The following is a 22,911-nucleotide window of genomic DNA, read 5'->3' as shown; positions in this document are numbered from 1 at the left end:
GAAGTGGTTGAGTCACCATCCCTGGAAGTATTTAAAAGACAGGTAGATGAGGCGCTTAGGGACATGGTTTAGTGGGCATGGTGGTGTTGGGTTAACGGTTGGACTCGATGGTCTTAGAGGTCTTTTCCAACCTTAATGATTCTATGATTCTAAGACTTGAAAACATCACAAATAAGTGGGAAGATAGTAAACCAAGTTAGAAAGAAACTATCATTTTCCAGTTCCTTTTATAAAATAATCTAGTATTTGTGGGCACTTTCCCTCTCCAAAACCTTTGTATTTTTCCATAACGAGTTAAAAGTAATTATGGAAAGGATCATACCCGTGTTAAAGTACAACCAGTATGATAGGCTACTCTCAACAGAGAACACAGTCTGAGCACTTCTTTTTTTGATTGTGGCCCAAATACACACTTCTTCAGTGGCCCTGGGCAAATCGCTTAACCTCCCTGTCTCAGTTTCCCATTCTTTAAGATGAATGTAATGCTGATTAGTTATCTACCTGTAAAAGGTGTGGCGAGGATTAATTAGTGTTTGTAAAGCTATTTGAAGATGAGAAGCACAGCATGCACGGTAAACCAATAAAACCACTCATTCCAAAACTCTTTGTTCAACATATTGAAAAATAAGGTCAGTATAGCACTGAGTTTGTTATTCAAGACAGAACTGCTTTTGAGAAAACATTCTGTCTTCAAGCATGAAGACCTTGGGGCAAGAAAGGTCATCTGGAGTAAGAGGTCTTTACAACTTGTCCAGAAGCTGAATACTGGAGAGCAAAGTAATATCCCTGACAATTCTATTAACATGACCCCAAGATCAAAAAGACAATGCTGTTGCCAGACAAATTAATACACAGAGAAAGCACAAAGACAATTTCACACTGTTTGGTTAATACGCTCTGTAAAGTTATGCCTTTGTGTCCTAATTTGTGTATCTTTTGCTATTTTTTTCCTATATAGCTTTGACAGTTCCCTCCCACCCCAAAGAATACAAGCAATAAGTTGTTCTAGAAACCTCTTGCCAATTTTACCATGAAGCAATTATTAAGCAGAGAAAGGCAGCAAATCAACCTGTGATGAAGTCTATACACATTCTCTTGAGATGAGTTTTGCCTAAATGAATTATATTTTTAGTTACTGTTCCTTACCTTTTCATTCTCCAGGTCTAACATCTTCTGTGTCAGTGCAGCTTCTGTCCCCTCTATCTGTTTTAACCACTACATGAACGTAGCAGTGTGAGGAGGAAAAAATAAAAAATGATAAAAACAGAGCTTTTGAAAAATTTGCACTGAACATTTTGCAAGTTTGTTGCCAACACTCCCAGGCATATTATTCCCCTTACTATCTATTCACTTTGAAGTTACACATGAACAACAGGGTTGTGAAAACATAGGCAGAATGAAGGACTGTAGAAACATACTAAAGACTAACAAGTGGAGGCTGTTTTCCTACAATAAATTAAAGGGGTTTCCCCCTGTAAAGTTCAAGATACAGAACAGACTTGGGTGACGAATGCAAAATTAACCTGATTGTTTGCAACTTGATATACCCAATGCTTGTTGGCCTGATTTGCAAAACCATCATATGATTTCAGGGCACCAGTCCTGCATTTTTCCAGATGGCAATTTAAACAAGAGGCAAGGTGGCAAACTCGATCCTTTATTTTGCACAGTTTGCTGCACCCTTCATGGGAAAAGGCTCACTTCTAAAACATTGGTAATGTAGAGGGAACAATAAAACCGACAGACAGATGGAAGTTCATGCAGTTGCTACAATGAATCCCTTACCATTCTGGTGATAAATAATCAGAATTAAGAAGAATGGCCATTGCATTCCAAAGGTAAAATTGCATATTGTAATAGCTAAATGCATGGATAGAAGGTTCGTGCTTAATTACTAACCATCACCAGGATTATATTAATATTCACTATTTAAGTTTATTGGAACGGATGGGAATGCTCAGTTCTGAATTGTTCTATTTCATTTCCATATTACAGAGAGTATAGTTTAGACTAATGCTTCTTTTTGTAGCACCAGCTCCCATTAAGACCAACTGTAGCTTTGCCACTGATAATTATCACTTTCCTCAAATGCTTTGCTTACTAACACTAGATTACTCCTATTTAATTCTTTTGGTAAGCATTACACATCAACTTTTTTTAATTTAGGGTTTTGGTGAATTCATTGGGGCTCAGACTCAGAGGAATTAATGACATATCCATTTTTTTCCCAAAGATTTAGGCAGGAAATCTGCAAACATAAGTTTACAAACAAGCAAAATGTGAATTCATTACTTCATCCTTTGGACCTTCCACTATTTAAGAGACCGGTGGATAAAAATGGAAACTTGCGTTATCTGTTTAGTAGGTTTAGCTTTGTACAGAGCTGAAAAAAGTGAACAGGAACACCATATTCCCCAGTGATTCTATTTTCATCATCTTTGTTTTCTTCGTTTTGAAGGTGACAGACTGAAGATATTCCTAAGGAAAGTCTCACCGCTGATAAAGCATTCGGCAAGACAGTGAGCATTCTGAACCCTTGAAATCAATAGAAATGGAAAGTCCTCAGCATCTCTCACAGCTACCCTCAATATTTGCAAATGAAGGGTTATTTGCAAAAATTAGAGGTCTAATTTTTTTGAAGGTATGAATGATATGCAAAACTAAATGCTGATTCTGATCTTCCTATACCTGTAAGCCTTTCTGGAACCAAGAGGCACAGAAGAGACAACCATGTATTTAGGAGTCATAGTCAGTTGTAGCATTCAAAATAAGCTTCTGGAATTGTGCCAGCAGAACCTAGAAACTTTCCTTGCTTCATTTCCAAAAGATCACTTATAGTGGCTGAGTATAATAGATTTGATCTAAATAAACACTGAGTGCAATTAATTAGCACGTGAATATAACTAGCACAAGAGCTGTGACTGTAGTACCATTTCTCTACCAAAAGATCCCATTATGAGATGATTATATATGATAGTTTCTTGTAATTAAGGAACTATAGGAATGCATATGGGAAGCTGTCTGGCCCTTATTTAGAGGGACATCGAGATGGTTACATTACACTGGAGAAGGCAGTGGAGTTGCTTTAAATTTCCTTTAATCTAAATTCAGTATATGCACCCAATAGAACTTATGTTAAAACAATCATCCAGTCTTACTTATCAGATTTTGCCTGACGTTGTCTGTGCTGTAAAACACAATATTATGAAACTTGGTATCGTGTTTGTTTTGTTAATGACAGCATAAGACTCATTTCTGTTATTCTTTGTCTTTGTAAACTTTGGACATGGATAGTGCCTTCTGTTACTGAGAAAAACAGAGTCACTTGATTAGCCTGTACCTCAAATGTGCACCATGAAAAAGAGGAAAAGGTTTAATGCTTCCCAGAGTAACCTCTTGATTCAATTTCCTATCAGTTTGTACTTGTTAGATTACTGTGAGACACTTCATTAAATGACATAAAATGGATAGGGTCCACAGATAACATGAACTATTTTCATCTCATTCTTTAAATCCAGTCCATTTACCTGTACAAGATAAAAATAAAATCTCCATCTTTCTGATGGAGTGTTCAATTTCTGTAATAACCAGATTATCTGATAAGACCACAAAAAAAATCCGTTAAGGCAAACTGGGAACTTTTGTCAAAAAAAAAAAGAAAAAAAAATCTGTGAAATGAAATTATAGACCAACTTCAGCAAAAATAAATAAAGTCTCCATTGTAATTGTATGTTTCTATTCATTTAAGGAATTATTTCAGTTGACAAAGCTTCCAGTCCCTTTTTGTTGTGATCAGTTGCTAATGGAAATAATTTATAGATAACAAAATGTATGTTCTATTCTGCACCACTCTGACACAAATTAAACAAACTCCCTAATTCCAGTGGCACTTTCTGCACAAGCACTAATTTACTTGAGCAATAATAACCCAATCCAGTCCCTAAAGTCTGTCCGGTTTTGCTCTCTATCATAGCCTTGTGTACTGGGGTTCTTCCGCTTTCCTTATTGGATGTAAAGGGTTATGGTCATCACCTCTTCTTTTTAATGCTATAACGCAATGAAAAGCATAGGGATTTTAGCACTTTTCTTCATTTTTATTTTGCTTGTAGAATTACTCACTTAAATCAATGATTATTAAATTACCTAATTTAGACTACCTACATTAAGATATTTAGATAAGTAGATTATCAAAATTATACCAATTAAAGCAATTATTACAAAATGCTCAAATTTTAATTTTAATGTTCTGATTCTGAATTTCAAAAATGCATCTAGGAAAGATTTAATAGAAACCTATGAAAAGGACGCATAAAGCTTCTTCAGAAAAAAAGGCGAGTCTTTCTTAGTTCTAAATGTCATCTTACTCATATACAGATTATATTCTCTGTGTAATTGGAGAAGTAAAGAACTAGTCATGCAGAACTGAGTGACCTGACTGATTACCTATCTTGTACAAACTACTTTTTCGCTACCTATGCCCACTAACTCACAGAGGAAAGGACCACAGACCACTCGGAGCTTTTCCAGTCAGACACAGAAATGAGCCCACAACGGACCGTGGTGTACGACTTACAGAGGACTTCACAGCACCCTGTTCCCAGAGAGCTGAGGACATTGGCACTTCTGAGAATGAAGTCTCTTTTGTTCAGTGGCTTTTTAGTACTTTATTCTAAGGGAATATCTGCAAAATATGTTTTTATTTTTAAATTGGGTTTATTTTGAAAGTTTGATTTTACCTCAAGACATCACAATTCCAACAGTCGTGTAAGGATAATACATGCTCCAATCCAGACGACCTGAACAGAAAAGCCATGCTTCCCTGGCAAAGTTATGTGATATCTTAGAAGACATGGTCAGTCTTTAGGCAGAGAAAAATCTTTACTGAATTCTACCTTTTCACAGAGGGAAAGCACAGTCCCAGCTTGGATTATTGCAACCTGTTCTTCATTTCTCAAATTCTAAAATACAAAAAAGATGCATTTTAAATTGGATTGGAAATCCATCCTTTAACACATGGAATAAATTTTAACTGTACTTTAAAGAGTAAATCAGGTATAACATTTAGGATTTCATAAACATGACCAGAAAGGATCCCATGATAGAAAGTATTAACAGCTAAACCAAGGGTGCTTAGTCTCCACTCTACTTCAGTACACCATTCCCACAAAACTTTTGCAACAGTTCATTATTCAATGAAAAGTAATTGGTTTCTGTGAGGGATTTTGAAATTTCTTTTTTTTTTCTAGCCAGAAAAATGCCAATTCACTGGACTATAGCCTTGCAGCAAGTGAATCTCCCCCTCACGCACTTCAGAGCTAGACTTCCCATTAACGAAAACAATGCAAAGAAAGTGCAAGTACCATAGAAACCTCCACAGAACTTTCAACATAAAAAGTAAATTTAGAGCTTAAAACTAGTATTGTAAAGACCACAGTCTGTTAAAGCTACCTATAAACTGGACACAGCTTCATGAATATTTGTGCCCCAACTGCATGACCAGGATTTTATACTGTATATGGCAATACAGGGGAAGAAAGGGAACCAGTTATTCTTGCCCTTTCTCCCAGAAAATCCACTCCTGGCAGAGGCATCCTTCACAGTAGCAGGTGCTACTATTACTACTCAAAAGGAAAAATTCAGGAATAATTTGGTCTGGCTTTGACTTCCTTATTTTTCTCCCCTAGCCTGTTTTATGTCTTTTCCCTCTGCCTACTACAGCACATTTTTTCTGTGTCATTCAGCCAAGATCAAATCTTATCTTGAGAAAATACACTTTTCACTAGCATCAGTTTAACTGAAAGATTTTCTTTTAAGTTTGTAAAAGTAGTACCTAACCATTCATATTGTTCATATGAATATAGGCATACAAAAATCACCCTGTGCATTTTCTTGAATGTTACTTTCTGCTGTGGCAAAAAAAAACCCCTGCTTTCAAATAACCATAAAACTAGAGGTATAATTGAAATTAAAAATTTGTTACCCCATTATCTCCAAGAATATCTAGCTTCTTCATAAGTTCAGATATATTCACATCCTGAAAAAGATGTTCAACACTTATTTTTTATGAAGTAGGTGAGAAACAGTTTTTATATGCTATATTTTATGTACCCTTTATTCACTTCTGCATGCAAAAAGACTTGAAATGTAAATAAGTGAAACATTAGTTTTGCATCACAATTACAAAAGTGTTATTGATACTTTCAGAGACAAATTCAAATGTCACTCTTGATTATAGCAAGCAACCTGGATGTCTGTTTAGGAAGGCAGAATGTTCCGGTACCATTTACACTTATCATCCTGCTGATGTATGCAGATGAAAGATCAAAACTGATGAACAGGCTTAAAGGACTGTTTTTTTCTGTTTGTTTGGAGTGGAGCATCACGCACGGCAAGGTACAGAAGTTAAAAGGACAGAGAGCATGAACAAAATAATTGCTAAGAAGGTTTGTTGGGTGGTTTGTTTTTTATTTTCTTTGTTAAACAAAAAAGTGGAGATTCGAATCAGCCTTACAGTGGCAGAAGGGAATATGCACGGCGCACTGAACATGCTCCTCCAAACACTATCAGCTCACAACCTTTGTGAGTAGAAAGCCATGTTTCTCTGCCAGTCAGCCCCCAGATCCACAAAAAGCAGCGAACAAACCATCCTTATTAAGGCCTGGTCACTGAAATCAAGAAAAACACTCCTCTGATACAAAAAGAGAGAGGAATAAATTCACACGATGTCTGTATTTTACACAGTGCCAGGGACCATTCATAGGCCCCAGAACTCTATTTTCTACGTTAAAAAGTTGTTGAAAAGGTTTATGGAACTGTTTAACCTGCGCTAATCACATCCTCCTGAACTATCCAAAGTGTGGTCCACAAGTTAACGTGGACCAGGGATCATTCCCATTGACAGCTTGTATGCAGCCATGCTATTTGAAGGTAGGAAGGCTTGAGAGCATGGGCAAAGACCAGTTCATGCTAGTCCAAAATGCTTAATGCACATGTATAAAGTAAGACTGCCTTGTTAAATGCTGGCACCCTCAACTTCTACTCATGTTCAGCACTTTTTAGAAGAGGCCAACTTTTCACAGGGCTGTGCCTTGGCTCACTAGTTTCATTACTTACAGTATGTAACATGCTGGTTTGCATCTATGTGTTGCGCAACCGCATTATGTCGGTAGTCAGGATGATCAATCTTTAATTTTTTTTAAAGCTAAATTAGCTATGCTTGTAAATTACACAGCTACACCAGAATATATTTGCTCATGATTCTGTCCTTATCAGACTGCAGTGAGGAAGGCTCAATAAGAAATGAAAGATTTCCTGAAGACTAGAGACAGATGTGGGAGAGAATCTACAAATTAGTCCATCCTGGCTCCAAAAAGGAATATGTGGTGTGTTCAAGTTGGTCTATCCTGAGAAGTCCCCTCCCTCTCTTCCCTCTCTTCCCAAAGACCTCAGCAGTGTCTCCAAGTGTTACATTAGCTATCAAACAGTGCACATCAGTAATTTTAGAATGGTGCGAAGCTTAATACACACTTGTGTTTGGATCCATCTTAAAAACAAAACTATTGATTATGATCAGCATTGACAATGTTGAATGGAAACTTCTTTAGCTGATCAGTTACACTGAATTCCATTCTTCACTAGTAAGACATGCAAGTTCTTGCACCTGTTGAGCCAGAAATACTCGTTCTAATTCATTTATTTCCATGATGAAGCATATAGGAAGATTTAGAAATCAAATCAGATTTTGCATCATTCTAGAATCTCATTTTCTACTGATGGCTAACAATTTCAAAAGACACTGAAAACATACAAAAAGTCAACAATTTCAGTATGCCCGTATTAGGTGACTGCCCCTGCTTCCAGGTAAGTGAACTGAAAGGCAGATCGAAAAAAAACCACCTCTGTTTAGGAATGCAACAGAAGACAAGAGAAAAAAATATGAATTCTAGATCCTGGTAAGCTGTACCTGCTACAGCCAACATGCAAATTAGAATAACAGATAAGCTAAAAAGCAGGTCTGGCATCCCATGGAGGCTCTATTTGAAAGGTAATACGCTGATGACTCTTGGTGTGGTTTGGCAAATGACTACGCAGCCAAACCTGTAGGTAAGAATCAGGTTTTAACTTTTTTTCTTTTAGACTACTCAGCTCCCTAACAATATGTACAGTTTATTTCAGTTTATTTCCACTACAGATAGTATTGTGCTTATTAAGGCACTGAATAGAAACAAGCCTTCTATAAGAGGACTTGTAAACACCGTTACAAATACAAGCATAAATTACCAGTGAGTGCCATGGAGTATATAACACACAGAGACATTCCACTTTAGTTACTCATAGAAAAGTTACCCTGGCCTGTTGTGCAACATTACTGACAAAGCAAGTCTGAATTCAGTCTTAAGTGAACCAGCATGCAAACCAATTTGTGCAGCTAGCCTATACAAGGGTGAACAGAAGTGAAAAGAGTAATTCTTGCTTCCTCATAGCAGAAGCTAACCAAGTGAGATCCGAATGTTTATCTTGTGCTTGATCTAAAATGATAGACAAGAGTCTCACCTATTTGAATAAATTTTCGATCAGGCACCTCATGCTTCAAGGCCCTGGCCTAGGCAAATAACTTAAGTGTATTAATTCAACAAACAAAATGCACAGCTGCGTCACTAAATTGGGTGTAAAATAATAAGTGAATGTCATATTCTGACCTTAGATGAAAACATTTAATTTCAAGAAGAAAGTACTGTAGCAAGCCCGACAATGAATCACATTCTTCTCTGCAATGTTTTTACAGCAGTACTCTAGACTGAATGTAAATTATCTTGATTGACCAGCCTTCATTTTCATTGATGAACTCCTGACAGACTACCAGATCATATTCTTATGAAACCTTTTCCCCAGTTAAAAATATCTTTTCTTGCTATATTTATTTTTTCAGATTTTCTTCCCTACAGCAAGATGGCAAACCATTTGTTTGGATATTGGGTTGGTCATTCCGAAAAAGATCCTGGCCATCCAACCGCTACTAATGTTCTACATATACCTTTATTCCTTCCTGTTGACAGAACAGTTGAAGTGCACTTCCATTGTTTTCAGGGAAGGTGGTTATATGAAGATTAAATGCCGGCGACCTTCGTTCTCTCTCCTGAGGAAAGATTTTGTTTAAAAACAACACGCATGATTATATGTAAACATTTGTTTCCCACCTTTACAAAACATACTTGTACATTAAAAAGTCAGATTCCTATTCACATTCCAAATATATGGTATTTCCTCCTACTTTCACCATACTTGAAGGATTTTGGCTTTAGCTAAGCACAAAAATGGTGTTAGCTTCCAAGTGATTCCATGCACACACAGTTTCTGCAAAGTTAACCAACATTCCTCAGATGCAGGAACCCTTGCATGCTGGCCAAATAACTGACTGGAGCCCTAAAAAACTCTGCAGTTTTTTATGTTGGTTATAACCTTATTTAACTATTGCTTTCTTTCATGGAACAAAGAACCACTTAGGAAGAAGAAACTGCAGAAAAAAATTCAAACTCCGTCATGAAATAGTATTATCACTGAAGATTTTCTCAATAAAATTAAAGCTGTGTATCTGTTCCCTGTTTATTCTACAGTTAACCTTTCGGTTAGAGCATGTAAAATCCCCAATCCTATTCACTGCACAACCCAAGATGTCAGAATATGTTGAAAGGCAGCACTACTCTACACTTAGGATGTTCTTTGTGCCAAAACTAAAAATGATACATTCCCATTTATCTAGAACTACAGTATTTCTAAAACTTATCCATCTACTTGACTTTCATGTGTTTCTTCAAAATACCAACCTATTATTTCTTCAGAAGGCAGAAATAGGGTAAAACAATAAATAAGCAATTTTACTTAAATTAAATTTTAACGTGCTTGTGAAAATGACTGGATTGAAGGGTCTGGGCAACCAAGGCGCCGGTCTTACTCTGAATTCTCTATGGCCATGGGAACACAAGTGAGGAAAATCAGATTTCCTCTCCATATTACAAGAGGAGGCACTGACAACAAGAGCTTCAGTTTCTGACAGTATAATGAAAGAGAGCTACCGCAAATATTTTAGTTCCTATAACCATCCATGCATTGCCCAATTTCCTAACTCACAAAATGAGGTGCTTTAATTGATATGGCAAGCAGGCTGCATGCATTCACTTAAGTAAGTTACAAAGCATGGCAACTCTTGTTCATTAACTAGCTTAAACCTAATTTGAAACTACAACATAGAGGGAAAAAAAATCTTTGTACTCTCTACAATTTTCCCCCTCATAGGCTCTATTTTAAATAATTTTTGCATTAACAGACTAATTTTGAAATGGGCTTAAATGACCTAGCTGTTGTAATCCAAACCCAGAAGCTTAATTCTTGTCCAAATACAGTTACCATTTTAGATTTTTTAAAAAATTATTTCATTGCATTAAACTTACCTGAATTTTTTTGCATTAAATGATAGACAAATGTTTGTGTTTTCTACTCTAGCCTAATTTTCATCCGAAATAATTTAATTGCTCTCAAAAAAATACTGTCATGATTACCAGAAGCATTAATGATTTTGCTAAAGCATTCACATCGTTAGTCACATTTGTGTCTAAATGCTTGCCTACTAAGGAAAACAATCTTTTCTTGCAGTCACACAAAAATACTCCTGTTGTTATTCTGTGAAACAAGTCCTTAAAGATTTGGCACATGACAAAACTCGACACATCACACTGAGCTATTTTTCATGTGATTCTTCCATGTGAAAAAGACATTCATGAAGGATGCATTGAAGCACCTTTTTTCTTTTCCTAAGAAAATTTTTTTGATTGTTTTATTTCTAAGAACACTTAGACTTTAGGAAGCAGTTTCTAGTATGACTGCCAACTCAAATGCTAAATTGTTCAGTATTTTACTTTACAATTGCTTAATAAAATATAAAGATATATATTAGAAAGCATTTTTATTTTCCCAAACATCTACTGAAATTCTAATATCCTACATTCATAATTTTGAATATAATGGGCTATGACATCAAAATGTATGGTTGATAAAGTAAAGGTTTAAAAAAAGATTAAGAAATGTCAAAGACAAAAAGCAGAACGTCCACATAACAGGAAGACATGACATTTTCATCTCTATCAGAGAAGTTACACATGCCAAGATTTTTGGTGAAACGTGCTGGGTGATGAAAACTATGGAGGAGTGACAATGACAGGTTTGTTGGAGAGTTTATTCTAAATGGTGTTAAGAATGCTGATGATCTTTGAAACTGAACAATGTGTTATCAGGCAATACAACCGTGTGACAACAGTGCATCACACACAAGTAGTTTAGTGTTATTAAATTCAACATGGGCCCCATTTACGAGGTGATGAGAACCATCGCCTTCTACTGTAATCACATGCTACATGTTCAAATAATTTCACTGTTATTTCATTTATGCAAAGTATAGAATTTGTTTGCTATGGGCGACTTACTACTTCCACATACAGAAGTTGTACTTGCGCTTCACCACTTTGACATTCTCAGAGGGTTTTGTTTCCTTTTTTCATTGACTGATGCCAATTATTTCCAGTCCATGACCATTTTACACAATCAGAAAAAGGATTTCAGGTAAGAGAAATTCTTTCAAAGCTGCTATCAAAATGTGTTCTTTTAAGATAATTTTGCTTCATATTAATGTTGTCAATCTCAATGTAATTAAAAGGAATTATACATTAATGTGATGGATGTGTCAGATCTTTAGATTTCACTGCATGCAAGATGTGAGAAGGTGTGTTAATTTAAACAATGTCAACCAAGGCTGTACTATACATACCAAGTGATTTTACATGCAGGAAAAGAGCAGTTATGGAAATGAAACAAATAAAAAAGGCAAAATATTGCAAAACAAAATATTTTATTAGATGAAAAACAAACTATATGCAATATATATTAGCTATATTACATCTTTATAAACATTAGTGAGCACTCTCTTCAAAACATATTAAGGCAGTGGTATCGAATTCATTATCCCAAGATACAACATTTAAAAAATAGATACCTAAGTGATTTCCCTTAAACATGCACCAGACATCAGTAATCTTTACAGGAATTTCAGCTTGGGTTCAAACATAATTTCTGCTCCATTTGAGAGTTTGCAACAGAGAGAATCTCTTACTTCAAGCTCTAGCACTCTGAATTCTAACAGCTCATTCTGGTCTTTTGCATCTTGCATCTCGTTCTTCAGCTGATGTTCTTCTTGTTCCATTCTGTAAATCTATGAGACAAACACAACATCATAACACCCCGTAAGCAATAGAAAAGGTACTGTACAGAGCTACAGGCCAGGGGTTTAGACAAAGCTGTTAATGATTTCACTTTCCCATTAGAAGTTGGGCCGTGTCTTAGAAATAAAGAAGGAACATCACATCAGAAAATATTTGTGAGAACTGCCAGCAGAAAATGGTCAATGATCTCTTAGAATACTAATCTGGAAGTAAGTAGTACGAAAAGTGATATGAATATTACATCTAAACAAGTTAAGCAATACAGGCTTCCTTTTAAAATCAAGTGAATGAAACTGGATTACATTAACATTTGGGTAGACTGTTCTCATTGCCTTTGCATAACTAGACATCTACTCTTTATGGTATATGAAAGACAATAATGGAGGGGTTTTAATGCCCCCTTTTTAATTTTCTAGATTTGTGCTTTGGGGCGCTAACAATGACAGAAATTCATTATGCCAACTAATAGCTTTGGTCTACTGTCTAGCTTAACTGGGTGATCTTTTTATTTGTATGAATCTAAATAGAAGTGTAACATCTGGCATAATGTACTATAACTCTTAAAATACCCATGTAAGTGTCTGAATAAATTAAGTCTGGCTGTAGCTACTTTTAGTCATTAATTTTTCTTTGGTTGTATTATTCCTACTATATTAATATTGAGCTACTAATTAACAAAAATAGTTCTTTGACTTCCTGGGTACTAGCTAACTTTCCCACCAATATCAGTGAAGAACAATGAGGATGCTCAGCTCTGAGTATCTCAGACAGTAAATGATACAATAGTCTTAAATCAATCAGTATTACTTAATGTGTGGGGAAACTGTAGAAAAAAGGAAGGCTGAAGGGAGAAGGCAATTTTATTAGTGATCATGACAATAATAATCTTTGTGTAACTGTTTGGCAAAATACAAGATTCCACATGATGCTTAATATTTTAGTATTTTGTTGGACACTAGAAACATCAGCCAGCTTGGGTTCTACTGTTTGCTATACAACATGTAATTCCACAATAAAGAGCAGCTTCCATTCCCAAAGAGTACAAAAGCATATTGGTACTTTAATCAGAGACTTTCGTCAGAATTTCTGTTTCTGGAGAGAAATAAAGTAAGCAATTTTCATGTTGATGTTCCAGTACTTAGTACGTTCATTTCCTTTTACCATTCCTTTTATGATAAAGGACAGCAATTGTGAAAATATTCCCAGATCCTAAACACGTACCTTCTCTAGCAACTCCTGATTTGTTCTGATTAACAGCTGCTTTTCTTCTACCCATTTTGAATCCTGTGAGGAAGAGGATTAAAAACATCAAAATCATATACATTTTGACAAATGAATGACCACAATAATTAGAAGGTTTCAGACATCATTGTACGTTCAAGTATAAAAATGGTCACACATCAAAAAATAAAGCTATCATAAATATTTCCAGGATAACTAGCATTTTAAACTACAGAGAAAATAAAAGTTCCTTTGTTTTCCTGAAGCTGAGTCTCTTGTTTCCTAATATGTTCCAGCTAAGCATACACTTTAAAATCTTTACATATAGCAATTGTGGGTGAACGCAGTTATATTTTATGTCATTTTAAAAACATTCATTCACTCAGCTTAACTCAAAACTATTTCTTTCCATTGCAAAGAGTTGGGAACTTTCTTGCAAAATCATCCCATTTTGAGTGTTGTAATGCAAATCCCAATGGAGAAAGGGAAGAAAAATATTTAATTACCCCAAATGACTGAAAATAAGCTTCAGGGGTATGCCGTTGATTGCCCTCTGCTAAAAGTGTGAGAATCAGGCCAATACACAGTGTTTGTGATAAGAAATTCAAGGCTATGGAGGAAGGGAAGAGATATAAGATATTCCGTACTCCATTTGAAAATTGTATTTCCATTTGATCACTTGTTCCAAAGCTGATCTTTCCTTTTAGGTTTTTTCATGGCTTCAAAAGGCTTCATCCAATATCCCTTTAAAGACTCAAGTTACAAAAACTCACTCCAGCCATAGCTGGACATTCTGGTTTAATGGATTATAACAGCCAAATTCGCTCTGTTCTCCCTCTAGAGAAAAGTATTTACATAACCTAGCTCATACTGCTCTAATAAGTTTAATAAAAAAATAGCCAACACTTAATATGCCATACCAACTATAGATCAAATTCTTTTCTATGTAAAAAGGACAATTTATTTAAAATCTAAATGTCTTTACTAAAGTATTAAGGCTGATTCTTTCTTTGTCAGCGAGGTATTTGCACATTGATGCTGCACGAGAAATTAATGAAATCTGGATATCCCAGCCCATTAACTAGCCTTGAAATGTCAACCAAAAAAATCTAAAACATTATGATATAATATTTACTCCAATTAGCATTTTTTTAAAAAGTTTCAAGTTAGTTTTTCTACCTACGGTCCACTACAGTTTCATATTCTACTGTTCTTTCTCCGTTTCCCATTCATATACAAGAATGGGCAAGTGCACTTTAACTTTCATGCAGTAAACAAGCTCTTCAGGGTTATGATGTTAAAAGTCTCATACTAAGAATAATATACTAAAATGAGTACTGAAAAGGCATGACATTTGTCAAGAATTTTTGAAAGAAATATTGAAAATAAAATCCAATGTCTAGTTTAACATTTAACTAGCATTTTACTAAGGTCAAGGAATGAACAAAGAGTTGCACTCACAGACTTAGGGTGGATATTCCAATGCATGCATATGGTAAAAGGCAGGTTCAACAGTTACATCAGACCTGCAGGTTCAACTACTCCAGTTGACACAAGTAGAAAAAATTGATTAATTTGCCCTATTGATAATTAACTTTGTGTCTTTCTTGATGAAGTTAGTTCAGTTCAACTTTCTGAGAAAACCTTAACTTCAATGGGACTGTATTTATGTATACAGCAGGTCACACTGAGAGAACTGAGCATTCAAAAAAAAAAAAAAAAAAAATCCATCTGGCACATTACACACTCCAATATTTTGAGATTTATTATTTACCACTATTAATATTTTGTAAGAATTTCTTCCCTTAATATAATGTTTCTTATGCATGCACCTCAATGTACCTTGCAAAAATGGATTATTAGTCTTATTTTACATCCAAGGGAATTCTGACAGATCGAGCTGATCGAGATATTAACAAGAGCCATTGACACTTACTTTGAAATTACACTTGAGTAGTTATAAGCCAAGCTTCAAATAATTTTTTAAAAATAAGATTCTAATCTCCTGCTCTGAATTTGACTTCAGGAAAATTGTGAAGATCTTTGCTGCTTCTGCTTCCTAAAGTTGTAAGTAAGACTAAAAGTTCCTGGGATAATGCACTAGAATGCTTTGATTCACTGTTTCCTTTTCAAAAGTACTTTAGGGACTAGTTCCCCGAATGAGCATTTCACAAGTATTATTATATTATCATCACTACCATGACCACCTACATGACAAAGTAATAATAATAAAATAAAAAAATCACATAGTGCACAAAGAAGTCAGTTTATCATCACAACCATTTATTTTGTTGAATGTAAATACTAACAGGTCAGGAGAACTGAGCAGGTGCTAGAGCTCCCAGGAAGACACTGTCACCAATTCTGTGGAAAGCTAATGCTCAGCATACAAACTAGCCCACTAGAGACAGTATCATATCGTTCCTTGTCACGTCCCTGTTGGCCTTCTCAGGATTACGAAGAGATACACGGTTGAAAATGTGGTTATGAATCTCATAAAGTAATAACTAATTAAATTCTAATTTCCAGGCCTATCTTTTTGACATACCATTCTGGAAGCAAAATCACAGAAGTACTTTCTTACATGGGTATCCATGTTCACTTATCTTATTTACATACACAGCACTTACATTTTACACTGTAATAGTCAACTATTTTGTTAATGTTTTCAATTACACGGCAATTTGCCCACAACACCTTTATCATCAACACACTAAAATGTCAGCAGTAGATCCTCGAGAGGTCTTCAGTCCCATTTATTCTTCCAAAAGCTCAGTGAGCCATCATTTTTAGATTGATAACATATTCTCTGTTTTTAGTAATATTTTATTTACATGGAATTTACTAAGCAAATTGCAGTTTGTGTGGAAGCTAGCATAAACAATTTTTATCCTTAACTTGAATATGGTCCCAAAACCTTTGTATTTATACCGAATCTTACAGAAAGTTTTTTCTTACAAAGAATAAACCATAGAAATACTAATACCATTAACTTGGCATTATTCATAGGTTGCTTTTATTGAATGCTACAGGATCATTACTCTTTGAAATGTATACCTATAGATACCTATATCTTATTTTATTACCATATGCTACCTGCAATTTTAAAATTGTTATTTCAAACAACAAAGTGTCAAATAACTTCTCAGTGCGTTCTAGCAGTTATGCAACTGAACATCTTTTAAATGCACTCTCATAACCTTCAATCAGCCTTCAGATCCTAGACTTTATTAAATATGCATCAGTAGCCACATCTTTGTCAAGTATTTACAAGATATACTGAAGCATAAGGCCTAATTTTACCGTGTGTGATGGTATGGGAATTTGAAAGCAGTTGGGTCCTCTAAGAATTTAAGCTCCAGAGAGTAACACCGCAAGTGGCTTCCATTAACCAGGCACACTAAGTGGTTCATTTTTCTAGCTGAAGTGTGTGTGGAAGTTATTTGTTTTTTGAATTTTTCTATGCTACACACCAAAAATATTCTCCAGATAGAATATAGAATATTTATTTTATTGGAATTTATAGCAAATATAAACAAAACGGAAAACAGGAGAAAAGCCTGCACCAAATGACAATGGGAACAGAATTTACAATGCACATACATGTGGTTATTTCAGTATTATGCTTTAGCATATTATGTGTTAGAAAATGAATCTTTAATGGCATTTTCTTAGCCTATATAATACTGTCCTTTATTTAAGTAATCTATTGCTGGAGTAGCAATTAAGCTGCATCAGTCACACTAACACACCAGCAAGCAATGAAGATGGCAAGGGCACCACTGCATGCAAGGGGGAAAATGATGTCGTAGAGGACATTAAGAGAGCCTTTTACCTGTCCTTTCTCGATTAGAGCTTTCTCCAGGTCCTCAATTTTTGCCTGACACCTGAGGAGATCAGCTTGCAGTTGTTCACGAGTCTGGGGAAAAAAAGGGTTAAAAAGTGTGTGTATATGCACATCCAGGTAGACAGGTAGATTTAATTACACACAGAATCAAAGTAAAGATACTTTCTACCCACTTATGGGCTGTCCAGTCAGCTTTTAATGCTTTTCATTAAAATAATTGCTTTTGTGTTTATGTTACAAAATATTTAAAGCCATCGGTTTAACAGCATTTTTCCTTCCTAGCCTAAAAAGATGTTATCATCACATATTCAGTGACAAAGCTCTTCCCAGGGAAAAAAAAAAAGAAGTTAGGAACTGAAAGAGCTCTAAGAAGCTATTCATAAGCTTTAGTAATTCAAGGCAATTGGGAAAAAAGGAGCAAGAGAGAAAGAGAATTGCAATAAGCACTGAAAAATGCCTGTAGGTAAATAAAATATATTTAAAAACAGTTTATATATCACATAAACAGCACACGCCAATCAGTTTTCCTCATTCTACATGATTATTACACTAACTGTTACACTACAGTAGGTATTACCCCCTGAGTCCAGTGATGCCCTAAAAAGGACTGAATCATACAAGGTACTAAACAAAAAGGATATCAACCAAAGGATATCTCTGGAGACCTTCAGTCACTGAGGCTCCTTGAGCTACTGCAAGTATTTTTTCCATCCTACTTCAGGTACTCTTTCATCCAAGCAATTCAAAAATTCCCACAAGGATTTCCTTCTGCATCTTTGGGTCCTTGTTGTTTACCTTAAGCCTCATCTAAAAGTAATAGGAAATGTTCATCCCACCAGAACATTGGGCCCTACAAAACTAACCATGCAAAAAGCTACCTTCTGACTCACTTAAAAGATGGATTTGCATGGATGTGACAAAAGAAACCAAAATTTCATTAAAAAGAAACAGCAACAATTCCAAAGTGTACTACAGGGACAGATTGCAAATGCCTGCAAAATAAAATTTAAAAAAGCTATTACAAAAATATTCATACCAGGGTCTCCCTTCCCATGAAGGCAAAGGAAATGTATAATGGTCTCTCATAGCTGTCAAATACATGAGTGCCTCTGAAATCTTACTTCAATAGTAGATGTAATTATGCTCCCCACCCCAATTCTAGCTTGAGAAATTATCTCCAAAGTCCTTATTGCTTTCCTTGGCTAAGTGTCCTACTTAAAAAGAGAGCGTCAAATGTGACTAGGCTTTTGTAAGATGCTGAGAACTCTAACAAATAAAGCCATATAGCAACAATTCTATTATTATAAGAACTGTATTTCACAGGAAAAAAAAAAGTTAAGGTTGGTTGAGAGCCACTTCAAAGAACCTTGAAAAAAAAAACCAAAACAAAACATGACACATTTTAAAGTAAACCCTGAATCTTCTAAATACTGGCTCTGAGGATCATAGACTAACTTTTTTAGCTGTAAATAACTCCAGATAATGTCAAGCAGTCTACATTCTTCTGCAACTTTTATCTGGAAAGCTTTGCTTATTAACACACAGAAATTCTGCTCCCACAAGCATGCTGTTTATATACCTGAGAATATTCAGTAAGTGGATTTTAAAATGCTTGCCGGAGAAAATGACCTGGATGAAATAGTGCGCATGTATGCCTAATAACCATTAGCAATCTAGCAATATAGAATTTTGTGAATATTTTATTAATTTTTATAAGCAGTGGAACCATTAAGCTAGTGGCAGCTCCTACCTTTGGGATAACTTGAGTCCATCCCCACCAGTAATTTTTAAACCACATTAAAATCTTTGTCTTTCTGCATTATTAGCAACATGTTGCAGTGGCACCATACAATGAAGGCCACATGTAGCAAGGCAGTAATATGTAATAATTCACAATACTTAACACGTTTTTCCATTTTGGGGATTTGGGGGGTGGGGGGGGGAAGTAGGTTAGGCGTTTTTTAATGCTTAAACACTTTTTAGAATCACAGTGTCATTGAGGTTGGAAGGGATCTCCTGTCCAACTCCTGTGCTCAAAGCAGGGGGGGCACCTAGAGAAGGTTGCTCAAGACCTTGTCCAGTGCGGTTCTGAATACCTCCAGGGATGAAGACTCCACAACCTCTCTGGAAAACCTGTTCCAATGTTTGACTGCCCTCAGAGGAAGAAGGGTTTTTCTTATGTTTAAATGGTATTTCTTGTATTTTAATTTGTGCCTGTTGCATCTTGTCCTTTCACCGGATCCCACTGAGAAGAGTCTGGTTCCATCTTCTTTACTCCCTCCATCAGGTATTTACACAAATTGATAAGATACCCATGAGCCTTCTCTTATCCAGACTGAACAATCCCAGCTCTCTCAGCCTCTCCTTGTGTATCAGGTTCTCCAAGCCCTTAATCATCTTCATGGCACTTTGCTGGACTCTGTCCCATATGTCCATGTTTTTCTTGTACTGGGGGAGCCCAGAGGTGGACCCAGCACCACAGATGTGGCCTCATCAATGCTGAGTAGAGAGGAAGGATCACCTCCATTGGTCTGCTGGGGACTTTCTTCCTAATGCAGCCCAGGAGGCTGTTGTCCTTCTTTGCTGCAAGAGCACATTGCCGGCTCACGTTCAACTTGGTGTCCACCAGGACCCCCCACGTTCTTTTGTGCAAAACCACTTGCCAGCAAGCCAGCTCCAAGTCTGTACTGGTACACGGAGTTATTCTTCCCCACATGCAGGACTTTTCCTTCCCTTTGTTGAATTTAATGAGATTCCGCTTTACGCATTTCTTCAGGCAGTCGAATGGTCCCTCTGAATGGCAGCACAACCATCTCACGTACGAACCACTCCTCTCAATTTTGTGTCGTCTGCAAACTTGCTGCAGGTGCACTCTGTTCATTCATTGAGGTCATTAAGGAAGAGGTTAAATAGTACTGGACACAGTATGAACCCCTGCAGTACATCACTGGTGACACACCTCTAGTTGAACTTTCTGCCACTGATCACAACTCTTTAAGCCATTTCAGCCAATTTTCAGTCCACCTCACTGTCCACTTCTCTAGTCTATGCTTCCGTTTGTCTATGAGAATCTTACAGGGGAGAGTGTCAAAAGACTTACTAAAGTAAAGATAAACAACATCCACTGCTCTCAACTCATCTGCCAAGCTAGTCATCTCATCATAGAAGGCTATCAAGCTGTTTAAGCATGATTTCCCTTTCATAGATCCATGCTGATCACTCCCAGTCACATTCTTGTCTTTCAGTTATTTGGAAACGGTTTCCATGATTATTTGCTCCATCCCTTTCCTAGGGACTGAGGTGAGAACGACCAGCTTTCAGTTCCCCAGATCCTCCTTCTTGTCCTTCTTGAAGACAAGAGTGACATTTGCTCAGGAACCTCCTGCAATTGCCATGATCCTTCAAAGATAATTGAGAGTGGCCTCGCAATGACATCAGTCAACTATCTCAGTAATCTACAGGTTCAAGCTGCACTTGATGCAGAATGAAGGACACGAGGTGAAGATGATGAAGTTTCCAGCCCTATGGCTATTGCTTGCCCATTTGGATGTTACATGTTCTTTGGTCATCGACCACAATAGTCATTCAAGTAGAGGGTGACTTGTAAATACACTAAATTTCTAGACATGCCCCTATCTGCAAGGAGTTGGGATAAAGTAGAAGAAATTTTGCCTCTAGTTAGCTCTTTTTTGATGCCACTGCTGTTCAGTTAATAGATCTGGGGACTGAGTCAGAGGTCACCAATTCATTATGAAGTGATTTCTCTCCTCCCCCGTTTGGAAAAAACAGAAAGGAAGATGTTAGCATGACTTCTGCTGACCTCATCTCTGCACTAAATGGTTAAACACAGTGGTGGCAGAAGGGTAAATGAAAACAGAATACATATTCTCTTGCACCTCAAATACCTACAGTATAGAGATTGCTGTGAGGATAAAGAAAAATTTATTTCAGGATGAGTAAACAATTACACATGCTGACCTAATAGGAACAACAGTTAGCTATGTACTTTTTAGTGGAAGAATACTCTCAAACTGACTTTTTTTTCAAAACGAATTATGATTTCATATATTCGACAAAACACTTGGAAGAAAAAATTCTTTTGTCAGATTTGGGTCAGCTTTTTAATATACTCATATGATAAAAGTACCTAAGTACTTATAACAACCTATTCTCTGATTCACTTTAAATCCATCATATTGCTATCCAAATTGCAGGTTCAATTGGGATATCATTCTCAATAAAACTGTCTTACTACTGAAATCTTTAATATATTATGCATGCTAGAATAAAGTATAACTATATATGAACATGAACATATATAACTATATATGAACACGAGCCGGCAGTGTGCCCAGGCGGCCAAGAAGGCCAACGGCATCCTGGCCTGTATCAGAAATAGTGTGGCCAGCAGGAGGAGGGAAGTGATCGTGCCCCTGTACTCAGCACTTGTGAGGCTGCACAGGCTCGAATACTGTGTTCAGTTTTGGGTCCCTCACTACAAGAAGGACGTTGAGGTGCTGGAGCGTGTCCAGAGAAGGGCAATGAGGCTGGTGAGGGGTCTGAAGAACAAGTCTTATGAGGAGCGGCTGAGGGAACTGGGGTTGTTTAGCCTGGAGAAAAGGAGGCTGAGGGGAGACCTCATCGCTCTCTACAACTACCTGAAAGGAGGTTGTAGCGAGGGGGGTGTTGGTCTCTTCTCCCAAGTAACTGGTGAAAGGACGAGAGGAAATGGCCTCAAGTTGTGCCAGGGGAGGTTTAGATTGGACGTGAGGAAAAATTTCTTTCCTGAAAGAGTGGTTAAACATTGGAACAGGCTGCCCAGGGAAGTGCTTGAGTCACCATCCCTGGAGATGTTTAAAAGAAGTGTAGATGAGGCGCTTAGGGACATGGTTTAGTAGGCATGGTGGTGTTGGGTTGACGGTTGGACTCGATGATCTTAGAGGTCTTTTCCAACCTTAATGATTCTATGATTCTATGATTCTATATCTTTGTTTTGATTGCACCAGATAAATCTAAATTGTCCTCTTACTGATATCCTCTAATCCTCAAAAACATTGCACTTTGCATTTCACTGGCCTGCAAAGATATCTCCTGCTATTCCAAGTTTTTTCAGCTTTTTCAATGATTTCAGAGTTAAAAGAAATTTCAGTTAAAAAATTACCCTTGCTTCTCTCTCTGCATCCAGGGTTCCACCAACTTGTTCTTGAAGCAATGCATATGCTCTTTGCAAAGCCTGATACTCTCTTGTTAGCTGGCAGAACCTTAGTTCAGCTTCTTCTTTAGGCGTGCTCTTAATGAAGAGGGAAAAGAGTGGTTTTGTATAAATATATACGACAATGGGTTTGTTTATATAGACAGATTCACAAACACAACAAGCAACACAACTCATACTGAGTCTCAAAGTTTAATAAAGGTTTAAAAAACTAAAACAAGTGGAAATGGAAGGAAGGATGATTTGAGGATGATGCAGAAATGCAGAGATCAGTAACTGTGTCTACCTTACAATTTCAGGACAGTATAAGTTACTATATAAGGCAGTAACGTATAGAAATGGGAAGAAACTGACTAGGGAAA

At 36.5% G+C, this 22,911-nt stretch overlaps 1 protein-coding gene across 1 annotated transcript in view; it reads right to left on the bottom strand.

Moving 5' to 3' along the window:
- Positions 1 to 22,911, bottom strand: part of JAKMIP1 (janus kinase and microtubule interacting protein 1) — a 108,851-nt gene that overhangs the window by 25,453 nt on the left and 60,487 nt on the right. Inside the window, exons 10-17 of the mRNA XM_009328844.1 lie at positions 22,499 to 22,627; positions 17,326 to 17,409; positions 13,491 to 13,553; positions 12,161 to 12,259; positions 9,035 to 9,136; positions 5,981 to 6,034; positions 4,893 to 4,958; positions 1,147 to 1,215 (exon numbers count right to left, since the gene is read on the bottom strand). Coding sequence (XP_009327119.1) covers positions 1,147 to 1,215; positions 4,893 to 4,958; positions 5,981 to 6,034; positions 9,035 to 9,136; positions 12,161 to 12,259; positions 13,491 to 13,553; positions 17,326 to 17,409; positions 22,499 to 22,627 — 666 coding nt within the window. The remainder of the gene's footprint in view (positions 1 to 1,146; positions 1,216 to 4,892; positions 4,959 to 5,980; positions 6,035 to 9,034; positions 9,137 to 12,160; positions 12,260 to 13,490; positions 13,554 to 17,325; positions 17,410 to 22,498; positions 22,628 to 22,911) is intronic.

This window comes from Pygoscelis adeliae, unplaced genomic scaffold, assembly GCF_000699105.1.
Source record: "Pygoscelis adeliae isolate BGI_AS28 unplaced genomic scaffold, ASM69910v1 Scaffold66, whole genome shotgun sequence".
In the NCBI taxonomy this organism is placed as follows: domain Eukaryota; kingdom Metazoa; phylum Chordata; class Aves; order Sphenisciformes; family Spheniscidae; genus Pygoscelis; species Pygoscelis adeliae.
The sequence above is the reverse complement of the archived record's forward strand: the minus strand, read 5'-3'. Positions and strand labels throughout refer to the sequence as shown.